Source organism: Moschus berezovskii, chromosome 15, assembly GCF_049115385.1.
Source record: "Moschus berezovskii isolate FMDL1 chromosome 15, NW_MosBer_1.0, whole genome shotgun sequence".
In the NCBI taxonomy this organism is placed as follows: Eukaryota; Metazoa; Chordata; class Mammalia; order Artiodactyla; family Moschidae; genus Moschus; species Moschus berezovskii.
Genome location: NC_142474.1, coordinates 8377459 through 8402408, shown reverse-complemented (window position 1 = coordinate 8402408; position 24950 = coordinate 8377459). Strand labels below are relative to the sequence as shown.

Genomic DNA, 24950 nt, shown 5'->3' with positions numbered 1-24950 from the left:
CGCGGAGTCGGATGTGACTGAGTGACTGAACTGAACTGATAGGGTCTGTTCCACCCTGATTTAATACCAACTTGCATCACCTGAATATATTTATAGATTGTTGTGGACAGAGATTAAATGAGATATACATGAAGGTGCCAGAATGAGACCAACTTTTAATTCGTGAGACAGTAAAACTATGTAACAATAGAAGTGGTGAGCCCTCTGCATTAGCCCCCTGACAGGTACTTGCCATCCATCATGTCATCAGTCCTCAGAACATCCCATTTTACGGGTCATGTCCAACAAATACTTACTGAGAGAGCATGTTAAGTACCAGGACTTTTTTAGATGCCTAGAAGAGCGATGGAGAAGACAGATATGGTCCCTGCCCTCATGGAGCTTACATTCTAGTAAGAGAGACACCGAAAAACAAATGAACAGGATTTCCTGCGGTGGAAGGGGGGGCGGGTTGTTGTTTGCTGTTTAGTTGCTAAGTCATGTCTGACTCTTCTGTGACCCCCCATGAACTGTAGTTTGCCAGGCTCCACTGTCAGTGGGATTTCCCAGGCGAGAATCCTGGAGTGGTCTTCCCAACCCAGGGATTGAACCTACACCTCCTGCACTGGCAGCCAGATCGTTTATCACTGAGCCACCAGGGAAGCCCACAACCTGAGGGGTAGATACGGCTGCAGGAAGTAATCAGGGTGATAAGAGAGAGAGGGGGGGGCTGTGTGTATGGGAGGAGGCTACCTTAGATATGGTGCCAGAGAGGGTTTCTCTGAGGATGTGACCTTGAAGCCGAGACCTGAGGGTAAGGACTCAGAGATCTCAGGGAAGGGCGTTCGGCAGAGAGGAAGCAGGTGCAAAGGTCCTGGGGGTGCAAATGGGTTTAGTGTGGCTGAGGAGCAGGCCAGTGGGGCTGGAGAGGAGCCCCGAGGGGACAGAGATAAGAGCTGATGCCAGGGCGATGGGCGGGGGCTGTTCTTTGGAGGTCCAGGCAAACCTTCAGACCAGAGTCTAACCACGTAAGGGAGGCGTGGACAGTTCCGCAGCAGGAGGCAACTGGTGAGAGCATCAAGCAGGTTTAAGCAAGTTACTCAAGCTCAGCGCAAGCACTGGGGTTTGCCGCCAGCCCCTCAGAACCAGCAGGTGGGCATCCACACATCCAGGCTCTCTGTGGGCCCAGTCCGAGGGCCTCCAAGCCCCAGGAGGCCTGGTGGTGACCTGGTGAGGGCACTGGGCAGGGGCTGGGAAATAGGATGCGCCATGAGCACTCTGGTCCCTCCTGGGATAGGCCGCCTGGTGAGGGGATGGTATGAGCAGGGCTTGGGGGAGGGGGCCGCTGTCACACAAAGTCTTTATTGCACAGAAATCCCAGCCGGCTGCCCAAGGCTGGGCCTGGAGCCAGACTGGCCTCCCCAGCATGCTCAGCGGTCCTGCAGCCCAGCCCCCACTGCGAGTCGGGCTTTGTCCACCACTCCAAGCACAGAGAAGCCTCTGGGGTGCAGGTCAGGCTCAGGGTGAGGCAAGGGCCATGTCTTCTCATTAAATGGCACCATTTCCACCGAGTTGCTCAGGGCAAGAACCTCCAGTTTTCCAATCCACTTAGTAATTGTGACAACTCTATGCAATGGGCACCATTACTGTACCCATTTTACAGATTAGGAAATGTAGGCACACAGCTCAGAGGTGGAGGACTGACTCCAACCCAGATGGTCTTGGCCCACCGCCCATGCCTTCCACCTTTGCCCTGCACGGCCTCCTAAGACCTGGCTAACATGCCTCTTCCTGCTGGAAGCCTTCCCCGATATGTCTCAAGCAAGAGGCAGTAGTGAGAGGAGCCGACAAGTTCAAATCCCAGCTCTGCCCCTGTGAGCTGTGTTCCCTCATGCTCTGAAGCCCGTGTGCCACATTTAGAGAACTGGTGTGCTGCCACGGAAGATCCTGCGTGACACAGTTAAGACTGGTGGCTCAGATGGTAAAGCGTCTGCCTGCAATGCAGGAGACCTAAGTTCAATCCCTGGGTCGGGAATATCCCCTGGAGAAGGAAATAGCAACCCACTCCAGTACCCTCGCCTGGAAAATCCAATGAACAGAGGAGTCTGGTAAGCTACCATCCATGTGGTCGCAAAGAGTCAGACTCAACTGAATGACTTAAAAAAGACCCAACACAGCCAAATAAAAATAAATAAATAATATTTTTTAAATCCTGAATTTAAAAAAGTAAGCAATCTGATAAGTAATTTCAGCTTTCTTTTACCTTAATTTCTGATTCACCCTTACCTGGATGTGGTTTTGAAATCTGGGGGTAGGGTGGGGCTCAGCTTCATGAGCTGTGGGTTCAAACACCACTCTGCTGGCTTTTGGCTGCACAAACATCGGCAGCTTATTCAGCCTTGAGTTGCCTCTGTTTCATCTTTGAAAGGAGGATGACCACAACATCTACTTCAGCGGTGCCTTTGAAGATTAGTGGAGTCAATATTTACATAGCCCTTCCCGTGGTGCCTGGCACTTGGGAAGTTCTCAAGAGTGAGTGTTAGGAGGCTGGACTCTGAAATCAGATGGTCTGGAGTGCAAACTTCAGTGCCTAAGCAGAGGGCAACTGCATGACATTAAAAGAGCTGCTTAATTTTTCCAGGCCTCAGTTTTCCTTCCTGTAAAATGGGGATCAAAATATTCCCTAGCCCCGAGGGTCAGTGTGGAGATTTCACGAGCTAATAGGTTGCTGCATGTTGGACACTGAGGCTGCGCTTCCGCTGAGCAGGTCCGGCTGTGCTGAGAACGCGTGCCTCCCAAAATTCCCTGTCAGTGGCTCGCTCACCTCAGTCTAGTCCTGGCTCTGCCTCTGTGCTCACGGAGCCCTTTAGAACTGCATTAAAGAGAGCTGAGTGCCGAAGAATTGATGCTTTTGAACTGTGGTGTTGGAGAAGACTCCTGAGAGTCCCTTGGACTGCAAGAAGATCCAACCAGTCCATCCTAATGGAGATCAGTCCTGGGTGTTTATTGGTAGGACTGATTTTGAAGCTGAAACTCCAATACTTTGGCCACCAAAGTACTATACCATTTTCCTCTCTCTCTGGGCAGCACCAGGCATGGCATAGAGCTGTGATCACCCCCATGTGGGAGATGGGGCGTCTGTGCGGCCGGTGGGGCTCGCTCAGCCCCACGCTTGCAGCTGCCCCAGGATGGGCGCTCACCTCCCCGAGCTGTCTGCCGCCTGCCCCTCTTACCTCGCAGCCTTTGGCCATGGCAAAGCCCCCTCCCAGGAGAAGGATGATGTTCCAGGGCACCGTGTCCTGAGCCCTCTTCCATGTCAGCAAGGGCACTGTCTCTGTGTTGGGAGCTGGGCGGAGAGAAGACACTCAGCTTGGGAGGGGATACCCAGCTCCTCCCACTCACCCCCCCACCCAGGGCAGGGAAGTGACCCAACGCACTCTCAGGACCCTCAACTGGAGGAGGGGATATCAGCCCGTGGAGCCCCGTCTCCGTGGGGACACGCAGGGATGACCAGGAAGCTACAATCTGGCTTCAGCATCCCACTTAGGAGTTTCAGGGAAAAAAGCCACAAGCATCATGACGGGGCATTTGCTCTCCTCAGAGTCTTCTGGAATTGCACAGTTCACACGCAGAACATCCTTTAAGTTCCTAACAGCCCTTCTGGGTAAGTGCTACTTTCACCCCCGTTTACGCGACAAAGGTCCTCTTTGTAACTGAACGTGTACAGTTCAGTTCAGTTCAGTCGCTCAGTCGTGTTCGACTCTCTGCGACCCCATGAATCACAGCACGCCAGGCCTCCCTGTGCATTACAGAGAGGATTAAACAGAGGAAGGAGCCCTCTCTCCTTTTGCTACCACCCCGCCGCCATCACAGGTCGCATGCACGCTCCCGGGAAGGGCCTCTCCCAGTCGGCTCTGCCCTACCGCCGCAGCGTCCCCACCTGGCTGAAGCTCACTTCTGACGACGTGAAGGAGCAGATCTACAAACTGGCCAAGAAGGGCCTGACACCCTCACAGATCGGTGTGATCCTGAGAGACTCTCATGGTGTTGCACAAGTACGTTTTGTGACAGGCAACAAAATCCTGAGAATTCTTAAGTCCAAAGGACTTGCTCCTGATCTCCCTGAGGATCTCTATAATTTAATTAAGAAAGCTGTTGCTGTTTGAAAACATCTTGAGAGGAACAGAAAGGATAAAGATGCTAAATTCCATCTGATTCTGATTGAGAGCCGTATTCACTGGTTGGCTCGATACTACGAGACCAAACGAGTCCTACCCCCCAGTTGGAAATACGAGTCATCCACAGCCTCTGCCCTGGTTGCATAAATTTGTGTGTTGTACTAAAGCAATAAAATTATTGTTTAACAGAAAAAAAAAAAAAGAGGAAGGAAATTCAGGAGACTAGAAACCGAGGGGACGTCTGGTCCGTGGAATCATGAGGCAAATTGCATTTCTTCAAAAGCAGGGATGTCTGCAGTGGATAGAACAAGGGGCTGGCGAACGTCTGCTGTAAAGGCTGGAGAGGCACTAACTCAGGCTCTGCAGGTCTCTGTTGTGGTCAGGCTGCTCCGGAAGCATGGAAGCAGCCACAGATATGGCAGCGCACGTGGACGGGGCGGCGTTGCCACGAAATTCTATTTACAAAGCGGGTGGCAGCCGGATTTGGGCCACGGGTGGTAGTTTGTCATCCCTGCACTGAGAGCATCCTCCTGGACCTTGGTTCACTGCGGGTCCCTGGAACATGACCTTGCCTCTCAGAGCCCCCATACCCTCAGCTGCCCCCTGACACAGTAATGGAAGCTGGTAGATCCTTGTGGGCGCTGATGAGGCAGTGATGGAGCCGTGGGTGGAGGGACATTTCGGTTCAGTTCACAGCTGCCTGGCACCTGGAAGTCACTCCATAAACACTTGTCAGATGATATATACAACACACAGAGCCCAGTGCCTGGCACCGAGTAAGCTCCCTGGAACCAGGCCTTCTCGCTGCGGGCTGCCAGCAGCCTCCCTGGAGAAGGATGGGTCTGACCCATTCAAGGTTCCCCCACTGCCAGGACAGTCCCTGGTTAAACACTCTTTGATATTTTTGTTTCCCCGTTTTGGTGTTTTACAAAATTTTATAGCAACGGTTATCTAAAACAAAAGTTTCTACCTGGATAATAAAGACAATCCAAAGCTACTTAATAAAGCCCCTCTACTAAATGGTCCATGGGGTCACAAAGAGTCGGACCTGACTGAAGCGACTGAGCACACACGAGATGCACGCAGCCCATGGGTGTAGACATGTGGTTCTGATGTCACACACCGCCAGTGGATTTGTGGGCCAAACCCAAGTATGAGTAAGCCCAGAGCTGGAAGAGGCAGCTGGAGACATCAGGTGGCCCAGCCCTTGGCCTTTAGGTGATAAAATAGTATTTCACTAAAGAGGCACCCAAGGTCTGAAAAAGTGACCCACCTAGAAGATAAGGTAAGAAGGTAAGGGTACAAACAGAGGGAGGAGGCCCTGAGGATGAGTTTAAGTGAGTTAAGATAATGAGGTTAAGTGACTTAAGTGGTGAGAGTTTATAAAACTGCTCACCATATGGTGAAATCAGTTAATGTCAGCTGTTACTGCCTTTATTATCTTCCCACCCAACCACGCCCTTGGCACTATTTCTTATAAATGCAGCCTCTGACTGCATTTCTCACTTCTGGCTCTACATACTCCCTGCTGTCTAGAGCAGGAGCTGAAGGCACAGACTTTGAGGTTGAACTAGAATTCAGTCCTGGCTCTGCCATTCAGCTGTGTGACTTGAGCCAAGTGCCTCTACCTCTCTGAGCTTCAAAGTTCTCATCTGCAAAAGGGCGCAATAGTACCTCCCTGGAGACCAATTCGGACGATGACCTGGGCCGTGTGTGCAGCGGGCTCAGCACAGGTTGTGGCCCGGAGCGAGTCCTTGGTCATTTAATTAGCAAGTGTATACTGGGGACCTACCCTAGCCCCTGGAGATATGGAAGTGGCCAAAACAGGAAAAAAAAACAAACAAAAACCTTCCTGTTGGAAAACTTACATCCCATTAAGTGAGGCAGGTGATAATAAATGTATCGTGTTGGGAAATTTCATGTGTTATGGAAAAAGATAAAACTAAAATATAGGAAAGAGTGCAAAGGAGGAGTGCTTTTCTAGATGGTGTAGTCAGAGAAGGCTTCTCTGGCAAGGTGACCTTAGGACAGAGTCTGAATAGAGTGATGGAGTGAGCCGTTCGGATGTCTGGAGGGAGAGCCTGTCGGGCAGAGAGGAAGTGGAAGCGATGATCATCACCCGCATCACGGGTATCCTCTTTCTCCGCCTCAACAACGTCATCCGCAGCAGCCTCCTCCTCGCCTTCCTCCCCCTCTTCATCATCACCCGCATCGCCATCACCAGCCACAGGCACCGTGCACAGCACCCAGGAGGCAGGGCCGCAGCACTTGGGGAGCGATCATAAAGGGAGCTGCAAGCACCACTCAGACACGCAGAGGGATGGGAGACAGTGGGTAAGATGAAGAAAATCAGGTTTGGCTTGGATGCCTGGGGTCCACCTCCCGTCTCTTTTTAACAGGCAGTGTGACCTTGATCAAGTCACTTTCTCTCCATGAGCACTGACGGACCACTCTCTAAGGCTGCGTGGAAGGCATGGGTGTTGAGTACTAGAGTCAACACTTTAGGAGAGTAGCAGAAAGGGTGTGTGGGACTCGATGCTTCGAGGGACAGAAACCGGGGGCAGGAAGTAGGAGGAGCAGTGGGAGTCGGTACTGTGAGGTAGTGGGTGTTCCGAGGGGGACCACTGTACCAGGGAACAGAAGCTGGAATTAGGCAGGACCTCTAGTGAAGCAAAAGCTACACAAATGCCAGAGCTCAGAAACAGGAGAAACTCTGGGAAAAAAAAAAGTTTTAAAAAGTGAAAGTGTTAGACAATCAGCCGTGTCCAACTCTTTGGGACCCCATGGACTGTTGCCCGCCAGGTTCCTCTGTCCATGGAATTCTCTAGGCAAGAATACTGGAGTGGGTTGCCATGCCCTTTTCCACATTATCTTCCCGACCCAGGGATTGAACCTGGGTCTCCTGAACTGTAAGCGAATTCTTTACCATTTGAGCCACCAAGAAACTCTGAACAGATCAAGAAGTGATACGGAGTAGATGGTGAGGGAAGGCAGCTGGAAGTAAGACAGAGAAGCAGGGAGGAAGAGAACAACTGAATCCCGTTCAGTGGCAGAGCTTCACAGCCCAGTCTAAGCCGCCTGACCCCAAGGCTTGGGGTCCACCTCTGCTACAGAAATGCCTGCGGGTCTCTGGGAAACGAGCTCCTGGCTCGTCCTTACACTGTACCCCACACATGCAAACCTCTCCTCCTGGAACCTGGAGCTGCCGCTGGAATACACTTTTCTTCCCCCAGCAATAGAAGACGGTTAGATCACAACCTCTATTTCCTGACCTCTGGCCCAGAGCTCATCCCACAGCCTCGGAGGGTGACAGGCCAGCCGTGGCCTCTGTCACCGGGAGCAGATGTTGGCACCTTCTGCAGACACCAGCTGAAATCCCAGTGGGGTCATAATCTGGAGACCTGAAGGCCCGCCTACAGACGCTTTGGTTTGGGTGCTCAGTGATTTCCTAAGGCTGAAATTGAACGCCTGGGTCTAGGTTTGCCCACAGTCCCCCTGCTTCCTATCTGTTTAGAGCCCAGCAGGAAATTTCCATCTCTGGCTCCTTAGGCTCTTGCTTTGGGCCCAAAGTTTTTCTGGGCAGAGCCGAGGCTATTGTAGAGGCACTTACACAACTAAAGAAAATAAATGTCCACGAATTTCTTCTTCAAGAAATAAAGATTTTATTTGTGGACACTGAAATTTGAATTTCATGTCATGTTCACGAGTTAGAAATACATATATATTTTTTCATTCTTTTCAACCATTTAAAAAATGTGAAAGCCATTATTCTGAGTTCAGGGACTGTACAGAAACAGCCATCCAGCTGGGTTTGACCCAGAGACTCTAACTGCTAACCTTTGCCCTGGACTGTCACCTCTGTACCCAGACGTGATAAAAGCTCAGATAGGGAGAGGGAAGAAATAGGATCGTGTGGTTTGTACAATGGGGCTGTCAGTCTCAGGAGGGCCCCACCTTCAGGCTGCTGATCACCACGCTCCAGACCACCGATGCCCCGGCCTTGCCCACCTTACCTTTAAAGTCAAACCACCACTTGAGGGACGGCTTTTGAGATGGGAAGAAGAACAAGATGGTGACAACGGACACGCCGGTGACAGCATCAGAAATAAACCTACAAGGACAAGGCCCCAAAGCATGTGACCCCAGGCATCTCAGCAGGCCAAGGTTCGGCAGCTCTGCAAATGAGGATTTGTGGAAGGGAACTGGGCCCACTGGGAAGGGGACGTTGTTGGAGGCCACCGATTGTGTTCTGTGCTGCGCTCGGCAGGGACGCGAACCACCCGTGGATGCTAAAGCTCTTTATCCATAGCTCCCTGGTGTGTTTAGACTCTGCTGGAGCCAAACCAATGTTTATCTTCCCGCTTCAAGGACCCTAGGAAGAGGGATTTGATCAAGGAGGGGAGAATCTGAGAGCCGCAGAAGGCTGGAGTCTGTGGAACCCCTATGCATCACTATAACCGGGGGGCCCCTGTGAAGCCCTGAGTGTATTTGTTCAGCTCCTGTTTGCACACCTCCTGGGGTGGGCAGCTTAGCATACAAAGATGCAACCCAGAGATGCAGCTCACACCAGCAGAGCCCAGATGGAGCCCATCTCACAGCCCCTCGAAACCTCCCTGCCACCTTCCAAGAATCCACAATGTGTCCTGTGGGGATATCAAGTCCACTGAAGTCTCAGAGACAGTCCTCTGGGGCAGTTATCTTCCCTTTCAAATAAGGAATCTGAGTCTCAGAGAACAGCAGCAACTTGCTCTGGGCCAGACCACGGTCTATAGAAGAGATGACTTTGAACTCAGATATTTCTGGCTGAGTTCAATAAAGCACAGAGCCAAGTGCCAACAAAGGCGCTTTCAGCCCACACATTTGGGCAGAAGAGTATTCAAATGGCCAAGAACCTGGGAAAGATGGTCAGTATCAATGTATTAGAGAAAGACAGATGAAAACGCGTGCTAACAGAAAAGTAAAACGTGAAAAGGGTGACCATATCTAAAGGGGATGTTGAGAAACACAGGCTATTGGTGGGAAAATAAACTTTCTGAAGGGGGAGCTGGCAGTACGTTTCAAAACTTTACGTGTGAATAGCCCTTGATCCAGTTGGTGTATGTCTAGGAATTTATCTTCAGGGAATAATTGGGCTCTTGTACCCAGATTATGTACTGGGATGTTCATTACTGATAAGAACAGCAACAACAACAACAAAAAAAAAAGTGGGGGGGAGATTTTTAGTAGGGACACGTTTAAATAAATTGTGTGTTATCATATATATAATGAAGTACCCCTTGCTTGTTTTAAAAAAAGATAAAAATAACATCAACTGTTATGTTTGACATGGAAATACAACCTAGATACCTTGTAAACTAAAATAAAAAGCAAGTTTTGGGGACTTCCCTGGTGGTCCAGTGGTTAAGAATCCACCTGCAGGGGACACGTGTTCCATCCTGGTCCAGGAAGATCCCACAATGCTGCGGGGCAATTGAGCGCCCAATAGGTGCTCAATTCATTCGTTGAATGAAAGAATAAACCACGTGCTCAGGGCTGCACAGGTTGTAGTGGCAGAACTGGCATTTGAACCCAGTTTTGTCTGATTGCAAAGGCAGAGCTCTTACCACACGAGAACCCAGATATTTTCTCATCCAAACCTAAGCTCTTTTGAGAGCAGAAGAACTGTTAACAGCCACACAGACAAGAGGCGCAAACCCAGCCCGGCTCTCCCCAGCGGCCCCGCCCCTCAGCTGCCGGCGGCCCAGCCCCGAGGCTCCCCTGCTGGACTCCATCCCACGGGCCCCAGAGGCTCACCCGGGGGTGAAGAGGCTGGCCCAGCCAGGGATGAACTTCGGGTCCCGGGAGAAGAGGAGGATGGCGAACACGCAGAAAAGGATGAACACGGCCTGTTCGGCAAACCTGTGACACAGAGGTGTGAACACATGGTGACCTTGGGCTTTGGCCTGACAGCAGCAAGGGAAGGCCTGGGGCGGGGCCCCACTGGGTGTGACTGCGCCCAGGCCCTGCCTCCGAGAGCCAGAGTAGTAGTTCACTGCCTCGGTGGTCCTGAGAGTGTGGGGCAGGGAGTGCCAGGTGTGAGTGGTTCCTTTCCTGGGGCTTCCCTGTTCCCCCAGCATCCTTCCTGAGCATCAGGCCCGCCGCCCTGCAGACTCTTCATATCATTCCCAGGGTCCGAGGGACAATCCAGAGAGAGAAAGAAAGCGAGACACAGACAGATTCAGAAAAACACAGAAAAAGGAAACTGAGGGGAACAGAGAGGTAGGCGAGAGAGGAACAGGCATATGTCCTGAAGGGGGCAGACACGGAGAGGGGCAGACAGAGGCAGAAGAGAGACCCCCCAGACGTGCAGTAAATACTACCCAATATGCCCGTTTCACAGATCAGGACGCAGGGCCCAGAGAGGGTTAGTGCTTTGCCCAAGGCCACACAGGAAGTTAGTAGCAGAGTCAGACCTTGTGTGTGGGCCTGCTGACTCTTGGTTACTTTCACTTTAACATGCAGTAAACGAGGTCCTGGGAGCCACCTGAGGCAGGGCCAGGTATCCATGAACCAGGAGGGAGAGCGGGCACTAGGCAGGAAGGTGACGCATCCCCGCTCCAAGTTCACCCTGAGAGGTGCTGGTCCTTGGGGTATTGACCCTAGTGCCAGGGCAAGAAGCTAACTGTGTTAGTCACCTCCCTACCCTCTGTCTCCAGGCTCCCAGGCTTTTGGTCCTGAAATTCCCTTAACTCAGTCCCAAAGAGGTAGCTCTCCTGAAAGTCTAGTGCCCAGTTCTCTTCCCACCCCAAGCAAGGATCTTTGTGCCACGTACTTGGTGGGGCCCAGGCTCTGGAATTCTTCCCGAATTGTGTCTCGAGCCCTCTTTTCTGCATCAGTTCTGAGCTCAGATTTCTTCTTCCTCCAGCCCCTGAAACAGAAAGCGGGGAAGTTATGAGTGGCTATTGCAGCCTAAAACACTTCCGCGACCCACCTCCATCTGGCCAGGCCTCTTTGACTCTGTTTTGGAGACTCTGTGACAGCCTGCTGGGTGGTCATCCTGTCTCCTTGTTCCCTTTCTAAAATCTGTTCTGCCCACCTATAGCCTGGATGGTCTTTTAAAAATGTGAATCTGATCATTTGGCTCCCAAGCTTAAAATCTTTTTTGGGTCAAACAGACTCAGGAATAAACCATACACACCAAGGAAATAAAATGCAAAGTCAGAAACAGACGCCACCATAAATGGGGATTTAGTCTATGAGCGATTGAACTGAACTGAACTGAACTGAACTGAACTGAAAGTTGGTGCCCCAGCTTGTTGTAGGAAAGATGACCTATTCAGTCAATGATGCGAGACATACAGGTCAATGGAATCTAATAGAGTGTCCAGAAATAAACCCACACTTCTATGGTCAATTGGTTTTTGATAAAGGTACCAACACCATTCAATGGGGAAAGAATAGTCTTTCATCAAATGGTGTTAAGATGACTGGATGCGTGTGTGCTTGCTCAGTCGCTCAGTCATGTCTGACTCTTTTGAGACCCCATGGACTGTAGCCCACCAGGTTCCTCTGCCCATGGGGATTTCCCAGACGAGAATACTGGAGTGGGTCGCCTCCAGTCAGTTGGTTCCTCCTCCAGGCAATCTTCCCAACCCAGGGATCAAACCTGTGTCTCCTACTTGGCAGGCAGATTCTTTTCCACTGAAAGTGAAAGTTGCTCAATCGTGTCCGACTCTTGCGACCCCATGGACTATACAGTCCATGGAATTCTCCAGGCCAGAATACTGGAGTGGGTAGCCTTTCCCTTCTCCAGGGGATCTTCCCAACCCTGGGATCAAACCCATGTCTCCCGCATTGCAGGCAGATTCTTTACCAGCTGAGCCACAAGGGAAGCCCAAGAATACTGGAGTGGGTAGCCTATCCCCTATCCAGTGGATTTTCCGGACCCAGGAATCAAACTGGAATTTCCTGCATTGCAAGTGGATTCTTTACCAACTGAGTTATCAGGGAAGCTGTATTCCACTGAACCACCCAGGAAACCAAGACTTCATTTTTATCCCCTATCTACAAGTGAAAATTGTAGAAATTAAAGAGGTAAAGCCTCAGGGAGGGGACAGAGTTGCTTAAAGTCATGCAGAACCATGATGTGAAATCTGGTTTATCTGAGTCCAATGTCTGGGCTTGCTTCTCTGGACTAAGCCAGGCTTTGAACCCCAAGTTTCTGCTTTGACAGGTCAAGAAACACCACAGTCAGAGCTTTTCTATTCTCAAGGGGTTTTCATATCTCTTTGATCTAGAATAGCTCTTACTGGTCCCATTTTACAGATGAGAAAAATTAAGGCCCAGAGAGGTGAGGAAACTGAGTCAGAGAATGACATTATGACATGCCTGCTACTCCAGCCCTGAGCTGCAGCTCCTATGTTAGTATTTTCCCAAACCCACACATTCATAAAGGAAATCAGTCCTGAACATTCATTGGAAGGACTGATGCTGAAGTTGAAACTCCAATACTTTGGCCACCTGATGCAAAGAACTGACTCCTTGGAAAAGACCCTGATGCTGGGAAAGACTGAAGGCAGGAGGAGAAGGGGACGACAGAGGATGAGATGGTTGGATGGCATCACCAACTCAATGGACATGAGTTTGAGTAAACTCTGGGAGTTGGTGATGGACAGGGAGGCCTGGCGTGCTGCAGTCCATGGGGTCGCAGAGAGTCGGACACGACTCATTGACTGAACTGACACATTCATAACTCCCTTCACAAACGTTCCTATGTCCACGTACCACAGGCTCCAACTAGATTTAGCATTTTAATTAAAGGCAGATATTTAAATAGAAAGCTTCTATCACCCCCATAAATAGCAAACAAGAATACCTTGTCAACCCATAAAAAAAAAAAAGTACCCATAAAAATAAAGACATGAAAGCAAAGCAACATTATTACGTCTGGCTGGATACCACTGCTGGCTTAAGTCTCTGGGCCTGAGGCTTGCTCTTCCTTTTTTTAAAAGGATGATTTGGAAATGTTAGAGAGGTGTTGAAGTTTTTCCCCACCTTACTGAGACTTTCTCCCCAACATAAGCAGCGTTGATAAAGGAATATTTTTCTCACCATTGGAGTCAGTGTTATTTGATAGCTTGTCCTCAGGCTGCCCCAAACTGCCTCCTGTACTGAGGCCGCGTGAAATGAGAAACTGCACATTGTTTCCTGTGCTGTGAGAGCGGACTTGACTTAAGCAACAATACCATTAGTGATTATTGATGGTGGGTGGCATTCACCCAGGGCCTGGGCTCAGCAGGCAAGATCCCACACCGCCTGTAATCCCCACTCCCTGGGAGGCCAGAACGATTATTGGCACTACATCCGACTGGAAACTGGAAGGACTTTAGGAGGGTCATTTGCTAGGGAGCGGGAAGCTGGGACTCCAGCCCGGTTCCATCTGCCGCAAAGCTCAAGTTAAATGCCCGGGTACCTCAGGGTTATCCCTCCATAGAGGAAGGAGATCCAGAGCCAGCCCACCAACAGGAACAGCAGCATGAGAGGAAAGGCGAAGATGAACCAGGAGCCGAAGTTCACCACGTCGCACTGTGGGAAGAAACTGGAGAAAAGAGGGAGGTGAGAGCCCGCTGGCGTCAGCCAGACGGATGGACGCGCGCACGCCCACAGAGGGGAGCCAAAGGAAGTGTGCTCGGTGTTCACAGCGGCACTGAAGGTCTTCAAGTATTTTCCCCTGGATTTTCTGAGTAATGTATTGGGTTGGCCAAAAAGTTCATTCCATTTTTTCATGGTCTGGGAAAAGAAAAACCCAAATGAACTTTTTGGCCAACCCAATATAAAGTTCCTATATCAGGTGATCAGAATAAACCAATGCAATGTATTTGGGGAGTAAAGATCAAGGTGAACACTCAGGGCAGCCATTTCCCTGTCTCCCCAGGTGCCATGCTGGAAAATCAGAATCTCATATAAACCCCCATATTCCTTTCAAATAAATTCCTTCCCCACGAGAAAGTCTGATGCTGCTACTGCTGCTAACTCATGTCAGTCGTGTCCGACTCTGTGCGACCCCATAGACGGCAGCCCACCAGGCTCCCCCGTCCCTGGGATTCTCCAGGCAAGAATACTGCAGTGGGTTGCCATTGCCTTCTCCAGTGCATGAAAGTGAAAAGTGAAAGTGAAGTCGCTCAGTTGTGTCCGACTCTTTGCGACCCCATGGACTGCAGTCTACCAGGCTCCTCCGTCCATGGGATTTCCCAGGCAAGAGTACCGGAGTGGGGTGCCATTGCCTTCTCCTATGAGAAAGTCTAGGCTTATGCAATTAAAGATTGTATATGTTCTGCATGTAATTTGCACGCCCTTTACTCAAAATCCTTCATGTTGGATACTTATACTTAAAGTTCCAGCATTTCCCCCCTAATCTCTTTTCAAGGCTTGCTAGCGTCAGAGCGAATAGACAGCCTGAAAACCCTCTGACAGCAAATGACCTCCCGTGTCCTCCATCCCCCAACTCAGGACCAGCCTCTGAGGGCCCCAGGGCCCGCATCTTTCCTGTCCATCCCTGTGGACAGCCTCCAGCTAGAACTAACACCGAACACCCTGCTTTGTCCTCCCGGCCGATTGCCCCTTTGCAGGCACTTTCTGCTAACCGAGGAGACAAACGGGTCATCCCAGATGGTCCCCATATCTGAAGCAGAACCATCTTGGCTTCTGGTTTTCAGTCTCACAGCCAGGTCTTGCTCAAAGAATGGAGACGAAAAGACACCAAAGGTTTGCAGTGGGGGCTGAAATCAACTGGGAAAAGACCGAGGCCTGGCCCCCATGCCCAACGTCCAAAATCAGCATCTCTGCAGCTGAGACCCAAGCATATTTTTTTTCACCTTCCCTGGAGACTCTAAACGCACCCATGGCTGAGAATCACTGTTTTTTACATAATCTTAAAATCGAAGGATTTGAGAACCTGAGAATATGGTAGAGAGTTAAGGCTTTAAAATCAGCTTGTGAGGTAAGACGTGCATGTGCTTAAGTTTTCCCATGAAAATAACTCTGACCACCCCCAGGTGTAGAACTGACTGACGTACACCAAACCCACTCTCAGCAAGACCAACGCGGTTAGCTTTTGCTCCATCATCCCTGTAAATCCTTGACTCTTTGGCTGAATACCAGATAAAAACGTCAGCCAGCACATGGAGCCGTGTTGAGTATTAGAAAATTTTGTTGCTGTTTGTTAAATGCTTACATTTGGATTCATGTGGATCAATTTAATATATGGCACATCTCCATGGTAACATAATCTTAGAAACCCCACCTCTCAGAATCTTGGAACCTGAATATACTTAGAATCTTGCAATACAAGGATTTTTAACATCTTCAGACTAAGAGGTTTGGAAAAATTGAATTGATGTCAAACCATTGGAGAATCCATCTCTTTGATTCTCACGCCCTGACAAATGGCCACTCAACCTCTGATTGAACACTTTCGGTGATGGGGAGATTTTACTTGGCAGAGTCCACTCCACTGCTGGTCCATGTGCTTGGCTGTAAGGCTTCTCACTGGCCATCACAGTCACACACCAGTACCTCCCACTGGGGTTGGTTTTAGAAGAAGTCATGTCATCCCTCTGCTCTCAGCTCAGCTCTGACTCTCCTGACAGTGACTGCCCTGGGCTTCTTACCTTACCCCCTCTGCACCCCAGCCTGGCCAGTGTTTGTGCTGCTTGCCACCTTTGTACAGGCTGTTCCTTCTGTCTGGGATGCTCTTCCCTCCTGCGTCCACAGAGTTCACCCCCTCACTTCTAGGTCTCTGCTCAAATGTCATCATATTAGAGGGATGGCATAATACCAACCAACTTAGATAAAATAGCACCCACTCCTGTTACTTCTGTCCCCTTCTTCTGCCTGATTTTATTTCATAATGTATCACACCAACATATTATATATCCTCTTGTTTTTTCCTTGTTTGTCTCTCCCACCAGAATGGAAATTCCCCAGAGCAGGGATTTTGCTGGGCTTCGTGCATAGCTGGGTCCCCAGAGCCTGGACAACGGTAGACACCCAAGACACATCCTGGATGTTGGGTGAAGGAGGAGGAGAGGAGAAGAAGAGGCAGAAACCCCAGCACTGGGGACGGGGAGTACTCGCTCTTACCTCTTGAGCTGGCCGAGCAGGATGAGGTTGGGGGCTGTGCCTGTGAGGGTGGCGGTGCCCCCGATGCTGGCTGAGTAGGGGATGGAGATGAGGAAGCCCTTCCAGATGTTCCTGCGATATTCCTCCTCCTTCTTGGAGGTAGGGTGGAGATCCATTGGAGCCTCTGCCTCCTCAGGGCAGTCTTTGCTTTAAACAAACCCAAAGAGAAGCTATTCAGAATTCCTGGCCTTGTGGAGAAACACACTGCCTGGGATGGGAGAGCTAAGTGAACTTTCTAGAAGGCAATTGGGATAGGAATCAACACTTCTAAAAATGTGCAACCCTTCAGCTTAAGTGTTCTACTCTAAGAAGTTGTCCTAAACTAGTACTTGGTATTAAATATAACTTAAATGGAAAACTTCATTTAAATATCCATCAAAAAAGGATTGGCTAGATTAAGACGATCTTGTTTCTGGATGGAATACTAAAGCAGTTATTACAAATGGTGATTTAGATGGGTATTCTTTCAGATGAAAGATGCCCATTATATAAAGTGAAAAGGTAGGTAACAGCATTACTTACTTCTTTTATTTTAAAAATATACACATATTTCATGAATATATGAGTATTAAGAAAAGTCTAGAATGGTATACACAAAGTTGCTTTGGGAACTTTCATGGGGATGGAATTATGGATTTTTTCCCCTCTTTTACTTTTTATTTGTATGTTCTGGGTTATTTTCCTGGTACCTTTGGGGAGTTTGGGAAATAATAAAGTCAAAAATTGTTAATTATATAATTAAAAGATAATGATGCTGACACAAATTTATTGAGGTGAAAAGATATCCGATGGTGTGATCACTCACCTAGAGCCAGATATCCCGGAATGTGAAGTCAAGTGGGCCTTAGAAAGCATCACTACGAACAAAGCTAGTGGAGGTGATAGAATTCCAGTTGAGCTATTTCAAATCCTGAAAGATGATGCTGTGAAAGTGCTTCACTCAATATGCCAGCAAATTTGGAAAACTCAGCAGTGGCCACAGGACTGGAAAATGTCAGTCTTCATCCCAATCCCAAAGAAAGGCAATGCCAAAGAATGCTCAAACTACCACACAATTGCACTCATCTCACACGCCAATAAAGTCATGCTCAAAATTCTCCAAGCCAGGCTTCAGCAATACGTGAACTGTGAACTTCCAGATGTTCAAGCTGGGTTTAGAAAGGCAGAGGAACCAGAGATCAAATTGCCAACATCCTCTGGATCATGGAAAAAGCAAGAGAGTTCCAGAAAAACATCTATTTCTGCTTCATTGACTATGCCAAACCTTTTGACTATGTGGATCACAATAAACTGAGGAAAATTCTGAAAGAGATGGGAATCCCAGACCACCTGACCTGCCTCTTGAGAAACCTGTATGCAGGTCAGGAAGCAACAGTTAGAACTGGATAAGGAACAATAGACTGGTTACAAATAGGAAAAGGAGTACGTCAAGGCTGTATATTGTCACCCTGCTTATTTAACTTATATGCAGAGTACATCATGAGGAACGCTGGGCTGGAAGAAGCACAAGCTGGAATCAAGATTGCTGGGAGAAATATCAATAACCTCAGATATGCAGATGACACAACCCTTATAGCAGAAAGTGAAGAGGAACTCAAAAGCCTCTTGATGAAAGTGAAGGAGGAGAGTGAAAAAGTTGGTTTGAAGCTCAACATCCAGAAAACTAAGATCATGGCATCTGGTCCCATCACTTCATGGGAAATAGATGGGGAAACAGTGGAAACAGTGTCAGACTTTATTTTGGGGGGTTCCAAAAGCACTGCAGATGCTGACTGCAGCTATGAAATTAAAAGATGCTTACTCCTTGGAAGGAAAGTTATGACCAAACTAGATAGCATATTAAAAAGCAGAGACATTACTTTGCCAACAAAGGTCCATCTAGTCAAGGCTATGGTTTTTTCAGTGGTCATGCATGGATGTGAGAGTTGGACTGTGAAGAAGGCTGATCACCGAAGAATTGATGCTTTTGAATTGTGGTGCTGGAGAAGACTCTTGAGAGTCCCTTGGACTGCACGGAGATCCAAGCAGTCCATTCTAAAGGAGATCAGTCCTGGGTGTTCATTGGAAGGACTGATGCTAAAGCTGAAGCTCTAATACTTTGGCCACCTCATGCGATGAGTTGACTCAATGGGAAAGAGTCTGATGCTGGGAGGGACTGGGGGTGGGGGGAGACAGGGACGACAGAGAATGAGATGGCTGGATGGCATCACCGACTCTGTGGACATGAGTTTGCGTGAACTCCGGGAGTTGGTGATGGACAGGGAGGCCTGGCGTGCTGTGATTCATGGGGTCGCAAAGAGTTGGACACGACTGAGCGACTGAACTGAACTGAACACTCAATTAGCTGAGATGATAGGTTATAAAATGGCGTATGTAGCATGGTCAGTTATTTTGTTAAAAATACACACATACACACAAACACACTCATATATATATAGATAAATGGTCTAGAATAGTATTCACTTAACTCTTCTAATCTATCTTTGGGAGAGAGGTGCTGAGTACATTTTTCTTTTTGACAATTAAGAATTGTCTTTGTGTAACAAATCAATTTAAAAAAATAATGTAAGACACTTCAAGTATCTTGGGGTTTTAATTACTAACATGAGAGGCCCCTTCTCCAGTGGGTGGTGGGGATGTGATCTGGGGTCTAAAAGGAAGACAACGGCTGGAAGCAGCTGGAGACAGATGCCTTGCTTGATTATCCAGGGTGAGAGGCCCAGTCAGGGACCTGTGGGCTCCCTCGAACCTGGGGCTCCAACCAGACTGAGTCTCACAGGAGAATAAGAGCTGAGAGTGTTCTTCTCATGCACCCCCTTCCTTGTTTGGATGGAAAACTGAGGCCCAGAGTGGGACTTGAAGAAAGTAGGGAAAACCACTAGACTATTCAGGTATGACCTAAATCAAATCCCTTCCGATTATACAGTGGAAGTGACAAATAGATTCAAGGGATTAGATCTGATAGACAGAGTGCCTGATGAACTATAGATGGAGATTCATGACACTGAACAGGAGGCAGTGATCAAGATCATCCCCAAGAAAAAGAAATTCAGAAGGCAAAATCATTGTCTGAGGAGGCCTTACAAATAGCTGTGAAAAGAAGACAAGTTAAAGACAAATGAAGAAAGGAAAGACATACCCATTTGAATGCAGAGTTCCAAAGAATAGCAAGGAGAGATAAGAAAGCCTTCCTCAGTGATCAATGCAAAGAAATAGAGGAAAACAATAGAATGGGAAAGACTAGAGATCTCTTCAAAAAAATCAGAGATACCAAGGGAACATCTCGTGCAAAGATGGGCTCGATAAAGGACAGAAACATTCTGGACCTAACAGAAGCAGAAGATATTAAGAAGAGGTGGCAAGAATACACATAAGACCTATACAGAAAAGATCTTCATGACCCAGATAACCACGATGGTGTGATCACTCACCTAGAGTCAGACATCCTAGAGTCCAAAGTCAAGTGGACCTTAGGAAGTATCACTACAAACCAAGCTAGTGGAGGTGATGGAACTCCAGCTGAGCTATTTCTAATTCTAAAAGATAATGCTGTGAAAGTGCTTCACTCAATATGCCAGCAAATTTGGAAAACTCAGCAGTGGCCACAGGACTAGAAAAGGTCAGTTTTCATTCTGATCCCTAAGAAAGGCAACGCCAAAGAATGTTCAAACTACTGCACAATTGGACTCATCTCACATGCTAGTAAAGTAATGCTCAAAATTCTCCAAGACAGGCTTCAACAATACATGAACTAAGAACTTCCAGATGTTCAAGCTGGATTTAGAAAAGGCAGGGGCACCAGAGATAAAATTGCCAATATCCACTGGATCATAGAAAAAGCAAGAGAGTTCCAGAAAAATATCTACTGCTTTATTGACTATGCCAAAGCCTTTGACTGTGTGGATCACAACAAACTGTGGAAAATTCTTCAACAGATGGGAATACCAGACCACCTGACCTGCCTCCTGAGAAATCTGTATGCGGGTCAAGAAGCAACAGTTCAACTGCAACAATGGACTAGTTCCAGATTGGGAAAGGAGTACGTCAAGGCTGTATATTGTCACCCTGCTTATTTAACATCTGTGCAGAGTACATCATGAGAAACGCTGGGCCGGGTGAAGCATGAGCTGGAATCAAGATTGCTGGGAGAAATATCAATAACCTCAGATATGCAGATGATACCACCCTTATGGCAGAAAGTGAAGAGGAACTAAAAAGCCTCTTGATGAAAGTGAAAGAGGAGAGTGAAAAAGTTGGCTTAAAGCTCAACTTTCAGAAAACTGAGATCATGGCATCTGGTCCCATCACTTCATGGGAAATAGATGGGGAAGCAATGGAAACAGTGGCAGACTTTATTTTTGGGCTCCAAAATCACTGCAGATGGTGACTGCAGCCATGAAATTAAAAGATGCTTACACCTTGGAAGGAAAGCTATGACCAACCTAGACAGCATATTAAAAAGCAGAGACATTACTTTGCCAATTAAGGTCCGTCTAGTCAAGGCTATGGTTTTTCCAGTAGTCATGTATGAATGTGAGAGTTGTACTATAAAGAAAGGTGAACACTGAAGGATTAATGCTTTTGAACTGTGGTGTTGGAGAAGACTCCTGAGAGTCCCTTGGACTGCAGGGAGAGCCAACCAGTCCATTCTAAAGGAGATCAGTCCTGGGTATTCATTGGAAGGACTGATGTTGAAGCTGAAACTCCAATACTTTGGCCACCTGATGCGAAGAGCTGACTCATTGGAAAAGACCCTGATGCCGGGAAAGATGGAAGGCAGGAGGAGAAGGGGACAACAGAGGATGAGATGGTTGGATGGCATCACCAAATCGATGGACATGAGTTTGAGCAAGCTCTGAGAGTTGGTGATAGACAGGGAAGCCTGGTATGCTGCAGTCCATGGGATCTCAAAGAGTCAGACACGATTGAGCAACTGAACTGAACAGAACTGAGAGTGGGGCTGGGGTCTGCAACCAATGGACATGGAGTTCCAGAGGGTAGGGATCAGTTCTTTTCCAACAGACTCAGCACAAGGTCTGCCTGGGTAGATGGTTAAAACAGATTCCCAGGTTGCAAAATGGTTAGTGGTGGGGCAACTACAGAACCTGTGTCTCAAAGGTGGACTCAAAGCCCCAAAACATGGTGCCAGGAAGGACCACAGGCCTCAGGATAAGACAAACTAATGTAAAATCATGTCTGTATCTGCTAGACCCTCCATCTGTTCCCATCTCATTCAAAGTCAAAACTACATCAATGGCCTGTGGGGTCCCATATGGTCTGTCCCTGACCAGTGCTCTCCTGCCACACAAGCAATCTCTGTGACCCCACCTCCAGCCACACTAGTGTCCCGGCTGCCTTGAACTCTCAGGGCTTTGTACCTGCTGGCCCCTATGCTAAGAATACTCTTCCCACAGATTCCCCAGAACCCTTCACCTCCCCCAGGTGTTTGCCCAAGAATGACCTTCTTACTGAGGTCTTCCCTGACACACATTTAAATACTGCCCTTTCCCTCCCCCAACCCCCTCCCTAGCCTGTTTTCCAATGCTTTGTTCTCCTGTTCATTGCCATGTGCCTGACAGTACCTGGCTCATGGTAAGTTCTCTATGAATTTGCTGAATGAAGGCAACAGACCTTTTGATGCCCAGCGATGATGCCTTGAGCAAGTCACTTTACTCCCTGCTGTTTGCTTCGTCATCATGAAATTGAGATAATGATACCATTAATAACAAGCATTACCACCTGTACATGGAAGCCCTAACAACTGGCTTTGTCTATATGCTCTCATTAAATCTCAAAAACAACCCTCAAAAAAAAACCCAGGTGGGTTCTGACATCATGTCCAGTTGGTAGGTGAAACTGAATTTCAGAGTGGGGGAGTGGCTTGTGCAAATCAACGGTAAGAGCCGGTAAGTGGCAAAGCCTGTGTTCAAAGTCAAGTCTACTTGACCCCAAGCACCCAGGTCTTATACCCTCGCTGCTGTATACAAAAGACACCAATGACTAACTGTGCCATCGGTGTCCAGATGCTTCCTGAGTCACACAGGTGTGAAGGGCTGCTACTGTCTTGGGACCTTTTGTCTGCAGACAAAGCTTTCACTTGGCCCAGTACACCCTCTCCTCCTTGACGGCCATGTGGTTTGCGCCTCCTGCTCTTCTGGTCCCTCCTTCCAGACCCTTCACCTCAGCAGACTTTTAGGGGTTTACTGTACTCCCCTGCCCATCCCACATTTCTTTTTTCAAGGAGGCTGGAGCTCAGGGAGAATTGGTGGAAATTTGGGCATTGGGTCATTGGGAGAAGAATTGGGGGGTGGGGATTGCCTGCAGCATGGAATTCTTGCTCATCCTCTCCTTGGATCAAGCACGGGCTCCTCTATGAATTTCACCAGGAGAACTCACTCTTCTGTGCCGGCAATGAATTGCATCTCCGTGGGCACAGTGTGCAGGCCGTTTTTCCGCACAGCAGCTAGGAGGAAAGAGCATGAGGTCTTTAGTGGGATGTAGCAGGTGGGACAGAAGCATCCCCTTCTTGTGCAGTCAATCAAGAGTACTTCCTCAGGTCCCAGCCTATACTAGTCATTGGATTTAGAAGAAAAAAAAAAGACACTCAAAATTCCATCCTTCTACCCAACCTGTTCCTGTTAGGAGAGGGCTTCAGGCCTGGGGACAGGAAGTTAGCTGCAAGGCAGCTGGACAAGCCATAACTCAAGCCTAGGCTAACCTCAACTGTTATTGTCAAGGGGATGTTTGGGAAAGACCAACTATGAGTGGTAATGGATCAGCAATGGGATGGGTGACCCCAATCTGCCACTCATTCAAAACACATTTATTGAGCACCTACTGTGTACTATTGACCATCTGCTTGGGGTACACTGAATAATATAGGACAATGTCCTTGCTCCCATGAAAGCACTATTCTAGACAGGATGACTGACAATAATCAAAGAAAGAAAACTTCGGATGTCAAGGAACATTTAATTTTAAGGAACCCTATATGTTGTTTTCTGTTTCTCAAGGGCCTTCTGTTCCTCATCAGTTCCTGGAAAACAGGAACAAGCAGAGCTGCACGCAGTTCTCAGAACTGAGATCATGAGACAGAACGCACACGTGGATTCCTCTCAGTAACCTTTTACTTCTCTATAAAACTCCTTAGTCACGCTCTTATTTCCAGTCACGGGTTGTCTTCTGGCCCCGTGACGATCGCTATTCCCCTGGTTACTGTTGCTATGCATTTGGCTTCAGAGTTTTTGCTCAACTTTATTTTTCTGCCTAAAGCTTCCGTGTATAACAATATATAAGCAAGCACACACCGCCACGATTAAAGCACCCTTGTTACACTAGAGACTTGGGTCCCCCGCGTCCTTCTTTTCTTCGCCTTCTGTTCGTCGACTCCTGTCCCCAGGTTCCAGTCTGTCAAGAAGACCAAAACAAGTGGCGCCCGAACAGGGACCTGGAGCACGCCCTTGGCAAGCGAATGGAGGGATTGTGGACCTACGGAGGTCGGTAAGTGCGGGGTTATGGGACCAACGGCTGGAAAGCCCCACCACTTTTCTACTTAGCTTCATCATTTATTTAAAGTTCAAGGACTCTCGGTTTCACGTCAGCGAATAGAGGCTTGTCTCCGAACAGTAACTGAACATAATCCCTGGTTCCCTGATGAAGGTAGTTTTGATTTAGAGATTTGGAACTGGGTTAAAGAGAATGTTGAATGAGCCACAAGATGGGGAAAAAATATTCCAATAGATTTCTGGCTCTTACGGGCCCTCATTAAAGCTATTCAGTTCAGTTCAGTCGCTCAGTCATGTCCGACTCTTTGTGACCCCATGAATCACAGCACGCCAGGCCTCCCTGTCCATCACCAACTCCCGGAGTTCGCTCAGACTCATGTCCATCGAGTCAGTGATGCCATCCAGCCATCTCATCCTCTGTCGTCCCCTTCTCCTCCTGCCCCCAATCTCTCCCAGCATCAGAGTCTTTTCCAGTGAGTCAGCTCTTCACATGAGGTGGCCAAAGTACTGGAGTTTCAGCTTTAGCATCAGTCCTTCCAGTGAACACCCAGGACTGATCTCCTAATTTTGCCATTTCAAGGAAATTCTAGCCCCCCTGATATTCGACAACAGGCAGAACACTTGTTACATGAATATGAATTAGATGGTGAAACTTTACAAAAGGCTCAATTAGAACAACATAAAATATTTCAGAATTTTCCCACCAGCACTGCTCCGGTTGCCCCAAATGTTCCTCCTCCTCTTGCAATGGGCGCCAAAACAAAAGTCCCCTCAACTCAAGGACGAGATGACTCTGATAATGACTCTTCTGAGGCTGACAATACTTTCCTTGATGACAATGATAAGCCTTTAGCTCATACTCATATTTATGAGAAAACACTATCTACTCATTCTCCTTCATGATGAAGGCTTTCTGAATTGCTGGCTTTACAGTCTTGAATCTCTGAGGCTGATGACTTTTCCACGTTTCCTGTTTTTAAAAATCCTAATGCTCAAGGGCAAATTATACCTCAATACAAAGACATTGATTTTTCTCACATGCAACAAATGAAAAAAGCTGTAACTATGTATGGCCCTCATTTGTCCTTTACTAAGGAACTTTTAAATGCTATGGCATCTTCTATTGGAA

At 48.2% G+C, this 24950-nt stretch overlaps 1 protein-coding gene and 1 pseudogene across 12 annotated transcripts in view; one reads left to right on the top strand and one right to left on the bottom strand.

Moving 5' to 3' along the window:
• SLC13A3 (solute carrier family 13 member 3) overlaps window positions 1-24950 on the bottom strand; it is a 109495-nt gene that overhangs the window by 10139 nt on the left and 74406 nt on the right. For 10 of the 12 annotated variants that reach the window (XM_088843720.1, XM_088843713.1, XM_088843712.1 and 7 more), the window contains 7 exons: window positions 22713-22779; window positions 16278-16463; window positions 13609-13734; window positions 10969-11064; window positions 9951-10055; window positions 8171-8268; window positions 3213-3325 (listed from right to left, as the gene is read on the bottom strand). In XM_088843720.1, the coding sequence (XP_088699846.1) occupies window positions 3213-3325; window positions 8171-8268; window positions 9951-10055; window positions 10969-11064; window positions 13609-13734; window positions 16278-16463; window positions 22713-22779 (791 nt within the window). The remainder of the gene's footprint in view (window positions 1-3212; window positions 3326-8170; window positions 8269-9950; window positions 10056-10968; window positions 11065-13608; window positions 13735-16277; window positions 16464-22712; window positions 22780-24950) is intronic. The other 2 variants (XM_088843723.1, XM_088843724.1) reach the window with 1 other exon arrangement.
• On the top strand, window positions 3844-4304 carry LOC148775326 (small ribosomal subunit protein uS15 pseudogene; annotated as a pseudogene).